General features: G+C 37.9%; 1 protein-coding gene across 2 annotated transcripts in view; it reads left to right on the forward strand.

Annotated features, from left to right (window-relative positions):
• The window catches only part of LOC107702303 (nocturnin-like), a 16220-nt gene extending 12237 nt beyond the window's left edge, over positions 1 to 3983 (forward strand). For both annotated transcript variants that reach the window (XM_016504557.1, XM_016504556.1), the window contains exons 2-3: positions 1338 to 1610; positions 2402 to 3983. In XM_016504557.1, the coding sequence (XP_016360043.1) occupies positions 1346 to 1610; positions 2402 to 3261 (1125 nt within the window). In that variant the 5' untranslated portion in view covers positions 1338 to 1345 and the 3' untranslated portion in view covers positions 3262 to 3983. The remainder of the gene's footprint in view (positions 1 to 1337; positions 1611 to 2401) is intronic.
• Positions 3984 to 6820: the final 2837 nt, after the last annotated feature.

Raw genomic sequence — 6820 nt, forward strand, 5'->3', positions numbered from 1 at the left:
GCAGAAACACGCTGTTTTTCGTGCCTGTCTCTTTAAATGCAAATGAGCTGCAGCTCCCCGCCCCCTTTTCCAGAATAGAGCTGCACACCTGCTAAAAACATCTGTTTTGGTTCTGATTATCATGTTTATCGCTCTGAAATCATGCGTTTTAAACCATATGAGTTTACACTTCTGATATACGTTTTCTAAGCGCACATATCCGAAGCACACGGACAGAACGCGGCCACCACACAGCAAGTGAGTACTAAACTAAGTTCTCATTCACACACAAGTTTACCTTAAAAACACAAGGTAAACAGTTACAAAAACATTTGGTTATGTCTGTGAAGGTAAACTGCTGGGAAATAAATCGCAGGTTTATTTTAGATCTGTGTGGCAGCAGCAATATACAGTAAATAAATCAATACATCCTCTGCTCTCTTGTCTCCTCTGAGGCTGGGACTTAAGTAATGTTAGTGTTCTGTGCTCGTCTCTGCAGCCAAAGACAGAACAGCGTGTTTTGCTCAAACTTTCGCCATGGCATTAGAGCTGGTACACCGTTGTCGCTTGCGAAAACACAATGACGGCGCTGTGGGTGTATTACATTTACAGATTAAGGGGCGGTAATATTATAATGAGATCCCTTTGCCACGTCACCAAGGGAGCGAAATCAGATGCGCTCGTTTTCTCAGACGCTTGCAGAAAAAGGCTTCCCAAAACAAAGTTACTGGGTTAATCTTTTTCACGTTTCCTTAAATGGTAGATGCACCCGGGACCTGATTATAGCACTTAAAACCGGGAAATGTCAGATTTTCATGATATGTCACCTTTAATGGAAAAAAAATTAAATTAAAGCAAGCATGTAAGGACTACAAACGGAGGGAAAACAGCGGAGTAAAAGTACAGATACATCACTTAAAATGTACTCAAGTAAAAGTACACAATTTTGAAACTACTCAAAAAAAGTACAATTTGATTTAACAAAAACTACCTAATTACAGTAATGTGAGTATTTGTAATTCGTTATTTCACATCCCTGCTGAGACTGTGTTATCAATGGAGCTATTATCTATTTATCTATTATCTATAGTTAATATTATTATTAACTCCTCTCAGCTTTGGGTGCGACATGTCTTTAACAACTCGTGTCTGGCCGGTCCTACTTGCTGCTCTCAATATAAATGATTTAACCATGTTAGTATTTGAAGAAGATACAGGATAAAATGTAAAGTGTGTTTAGACTGACAGCTATATGCAGCAATGCGACCAGAAGTTGCTCTTTTTTTTGTTTTGTTTTTCCTCTAAAGAGAATTAAAAATTAGGAAAGATCTTTGTGTGACAACTCTTGTTTCTCTCAGCATGTTCCATGGGCAGCAGCACTAGCAGTCTCCACAGTGCCCTGGTTAAGACCATCAGCAGACCTCCTCTCCCACACCCGTGTGACTCCACATACAGTCCGGGTAACGATCTGGATCTGGATCAAGACCCGGCGGACCCTTTGGAGCTGTTGCAGGAATGTAGAGAGGTTCTGAGAAACCGGCCAGCCCAGCTGCAGAGAGCTTTCGTTCAGACTGGGCATGGAGACGCCAGGCAGACGATCAGAGTTATGCAGTGGAATGTACTGGCACAAGGTATAAACCTTCATCTTCATAAATGAATGACACACGACTAATGTTTTAAATGATATACACTACTATTCAGAAGTTTGGGGTCTGTAAGACTTTTGTAGAAGTCTCTTATGCTCTTAATAAGACTGCATTTATTTGATAAAAAATACAGTAAAAATAGTAACATTGTGAAATATTGCAATAGTTTAAAATGTAATTTATTCCTGAGATGGCAAAACTGAACTTTCAGCATCATTACTCCGATCTTCAGTGTCACATGATCCTTCAGAAATCATTCAAATATTTAAAATTTAAAAAAAAAAAAACCCGTTGTGCTGCTTAATATTTTTTGTGGAAACTGTGATACTTTCATGGTTCTTTGATGAATAGAAAGTTCAAAAGAGCAGCATTTATTTGAATTTTTGATAATTAGATTTTTTTTTTGGGGGGGAACAATGTAAAAGTCTTTACTGTCACGTTTGATCAGTTTATCAGATCAGTATTGATCAGTAATCGAATTGCCAAAATAATAATAATTTTTACTTTTATTATTATTATTATTATTATTATAAAAACAACAAAATTGAATGAAAACTGAAAATATAAAAATGATTAAATGATTCAGTAATAAAACCAATTCAAGAATATTAATAAAAACTGTAAGAACATCTCAATGATAGTAAAATAACACTGCCACAAGAAAATGTATTTTAAAAACAAAGCAAGTTTTAAGCCAGGTCTAAATGTTTGGAATTTCTTCAGTTTGGATTTACATTATTTATTTTTTTTTCCAACTTCCTTCTGTCTTGTTGCAGCATTAGGTGAAGGCATGGACAGTTTTGTGCAGTGCCCCATGGATGCTCTGAACTGGGCTGAAAGGAAGTATTTGATCCTGCAGGAGATCCTAACCTACAGACCTGACATCATTTGCCTACAGGAAGTTGATCATTACTTTGACATGTTTCAGCCCATTCTGGCAAGTTTGGGCTACCAGAGCAGTTTCTGCCCCAAACCGTGGTCTCCGTGCCTGGATGTGGAAAACAACAATGGCCCAGATGGCTGTGCTTTGTTCTTCAATCCCAAACGCTTCCAGTCACTAAACACAACACACCTACGTCTGTCCGCCATGATGTTGAAGACCAATCAGGTGGCAATCATCGCTGCTCTACGCTGCCAAGCAACCGGACGGGCGTTTTGTGTCACGGTAACGCATCTGAAAGCGCAGAGTGGTTGGGAGGTCCTACGCAGCGCTCAGGGCTCGGATCTGCTACGGAACCTACGAAGTGTTGTACATAGAATCAAGACCAAAGAAAAAGCAGATACCGACATTCCATTGATAGTATGTGGCGATTTTAATGCCGAGCCATCAGAAGACGTCTATAGGAATTTCGCAACATCCAGTCTGGGATTGGACAGTGCGTATAAGCGTTTAAGTACAGACGGGAAAACCGAGCCACCTTACACAACCTGGAAGATCCGGCCCAGTGGCGAGAGCTGCCACACGCTGGATTACGTGTGGTATTCACACAGAGCGTTTGATGTTAATGCGGTTCTGGACTTTCCTACAGCCGAACAAATCGGACCCAATAGGCTTCCTTCCTATAACTACCCTTCAGATCACCTCTCCCTCGTCTGTGACTTCAGCTTCAAGGATCCAACGCTTGTTTCCAAATAATTACAGTTATTTCGAAAGACATTTACCACAAGTCGAGACTTGCATTGGCACGGCATTTCTACATATTTTGTGTTGTTCATGACTAAATAACGATTCAGTCAGTATATCACAAAAATGAAAATTCTGTCTTCATTTACTCACCTCCGTTTCATTTTCTCTGTACTGTGGAGTACAAACAGAGATTTATTATTGCTAAAGGCAATACATCACAATAAAATCTTAATGAAAATGTGATTTTAAACAGACACATTTCATTGTGGCTCTTTAAAATCAAACTGCAATCGAAAGTGGTGCCTCAAGACGTGTCTCATCAGGTTTGACTTTAAGAGCTACAATGGGTGGATGATTTTCAAGAAATAGCTGCAATATCAGTCTCTTCCTCACACAAAGCTAAAGTATGACTTTAGAAGTCTTGAAATATAACCATACTATAGTCATGTGGGCTATTTTTATGGTGCTTTTCGGAGCTCACCAATGTAAATCGACATTTACATGTTTTTATTTTATGGAAAAGAGCAGCTTGCACATTAGGTAAAATAACTCCTTTTGTGTTACACAGAAGGAGGAAAGTCATACAGGTTTGGAAAGACATGAGGGTGAGTAAATTAAAACACAATTTTCATTTGTGTGATATATTCCTTTAAGCTCTTGTATCTTCCTGAAATTGAGGATGTAGGTTTCAAATCAAATTGTTACTTTTTATTCTTAATATATGATTCTCAAAAAAGTAAATAAATACATCAAATAAAATAAAAAATAAATAAATAACCATGCTGAAAATAGTTTTGGTCTTATTGGTAATATCATGAAAGCATGCACAAATAAAACTATTGCATTGTGGGGGGTTTTCATATCGTTGAAAATAAAGTATGTTTGAGAAGGGGTCAAATTCTGCATAATCTTGCATTAGTAAAAACAGTAATAGTCACAGTCTTTTTTCACTTCACTTATTTATTAATGAATAATTTCCTTTGTGCAACATCCTCAAAATGGCCATTTCACAGCTAGTTTCACCAGAGTTTACATAATCAATTGCAGGCAGTTAAACTATTAGTACCTGTCACCTGAGTTTTATATTCATGCATTATTAATTCTTGTAGGGTGAAACTATTTTATGAGCTAATTACAAATTTTTTTTTTTTTTTTTGTAGCTTTAAAGGTTACTAAAGAGAATGCAACTCAATCCCTTCCCAAAGGGACCACAAGCACATTTCTGTCCTGTTTTTTTTTTGTCATTTTCTTGTTTCAGAATTTGATTTATTATTATTATTATTATTATTATTATTATTATCAGTGGCTACTAAACAGTCCCAATTCTGTTCTGCTGATATTATATGGAGTTTTTCCATTAGTTAAGCCAGTTAGATAAAAATGTAGATTGGTGTAATTTGAATCCAAAATGTAAGATTGTTCATCCCTTGAACAACTACTAGTACTAGAGTCCGAGTCGAGTCTGGAATCATTACATTAATTGTGGCAAATAAATTGTCATCCTTAAAAATCCTATTTACAAGATTTTATTTTAAAGACAAAATGGTAACACTTTTAGCTATTAATTAGTTGCTTATTAGCATGCATATTACTACCATATTGTCTGTTTATTAGTACTTATAAAGCACATATTAATGCCTGCATGACCGCATTTTAGATCCCTTAATCCACCCCATACCTTAACTTAAAGGGGTCATAGGATGCTACATGCACTTTTACAAGCTGTTTGAAATGTGTGTTGGCAGTGTGTACACGACCAAAATCGAGCCGATCTCAGATGCCTGTCTGTGTGATGTCACACAGACAGGCCCCTCCCACGATAGTTTGATTGACAGTAGCGTTTCAGCACAGACTGGACTGGTGTCTTACCTCAGACCCGCCCTGAGTGAGCTGTCATCAGTCCGCCATTGTTTCACCGCCGCAGCAGATGTAGACACGAATGACTCCTAAGCGACTGAGGTGTTCTGTTGTTGGATGTAATAATGAACAGCAGTCGTCATTTACTCCCGACATCTGAGCCGCTGAACTCGCAGTGGATTACATTTGTTTCTGAAGGGAATGCGCCCCCGATCTACATAAATGCGTCTATGTTCGCGCGAATCATTCATGATCCAGCCTCATCTACAGAAGTATGTTTTGTAATGAATCTTTGCAAATCGCCCTTTCCTAATAATGTGCTAATTAGCCAGTTTCACGATGAATGCGGCTAAAGTAAACCGTCTCCCTGAGAGCAGCTTGGAAGAGAGGGGCGGGGTCAGCAGCTCATTAACATTTAAAGGAAAGTGCTACAAAAACGGCTTGATCTGAAAAGAGCTGTTTTTGACAGGGTAAAAAAGGTGTTTTTTTACACTACCATTGAGAAATTTTAACCAAACTATGTTACAGACTTTTCATTAAGACCCCAAAGAATCAAATCAACTTGTGGAAAATGGGCATCCTATGACCCCTTTAACAACTACCTTACTAACCATTAATAAGCAGCAAATTAGGAGGTTGTTCATGGAAAAGTCTTAGCTAATAGTGAATGTGTTCCCTATTCTAAAGTGTTACCGACAAAATATGTTTCAGGGATGCTACTAGGATTCTAGCTCAAATAGTCTTCCTCTACCTGTACATATATTTATTCTTAAAAACAATTCAAGATACCGGAATGACAGCAATAGTTCACACATTCACTGCATCTAGCTAATCTTCATGAAGTTCCTGATTCTGACACACTAATACAGGAGTGTCAAACTCAATTCCTGGAGGGCCGGAGCCCTGCAGAGTTTAGATTCAACCCTAATTAAACACACTGATCCAACTAATCAAGTCCTTAAGTCCTTGAAAACTACATGGAATGTGTGTTGGAGCAGGGTTTGGAACAAAACTCTGCAGGGCTCCGGCACTCCAGGAATTGAGTTTGACACCCCTGCACTAATATAACCAAATGTGAGAACACATACACAGTGGCTCCTGCCATGTTTCATACCCTTCTGACATTTCGGAATGTATGCGCAATACACGGACATACGTCATCAAATACTGTGATAAGAGTCCCATCTACATCACCAAGGAAATACATGATGCAGATATTGTAAAGGCATACAAGTAAATTATACTTATATAATTGAGTGCCCATCTCTGGTTTATGCAACCAGCCAGAACATTTAAATTAGTTGTGAAGCAGCCTTTACCCTCTGCTTATCACCAATGTAAAAGAATGAATAATTAATGTATGCACATAAAACAAATGACTGCCAATTCATCTTTTTTTTAGGACTCAATGTAAATTATAAAAAAAAAAAAAAATTGAGATAATTATTCGTAACTGCCCTTTTTATGGTAGTTATGAATAAATATTAAACGTTTAGTGGAAAAAAATGGGTAATTCCCACTTTGTATTTTAATCAATTTTTAATTCAAATACCTCACATCCGGTCTGGCAGTTGCATACAGTCTAGCCGTATGTTTTCAACGCACCTAAAGCTCAAATCTGTCAAACCTGTCATTTGTCAGAGATGAAATGGCGACCCAAGATGCAACAAAGAGCTCTGCAGCTGACAGGCATATCAATAACACCACCACA

Source organism: Sinocyclocheilus anshuiensis, unplaced genomic scaffold (assembly GCF_001515605.1).
Source record: "Sinocyclocheilus anshuiensis isolate Anshui unplaced genomic scaffold, SAMN03320099.WGS_v1.1 scaffold86, whole genome shotgun sequence".
NCBI lineage: Eukaryota > Metazoa > Chordata > Actinopteri > Cypriniformes > Cyprinidae > Sinocyclocheilus > Sinocyclocheilus anshuiensis.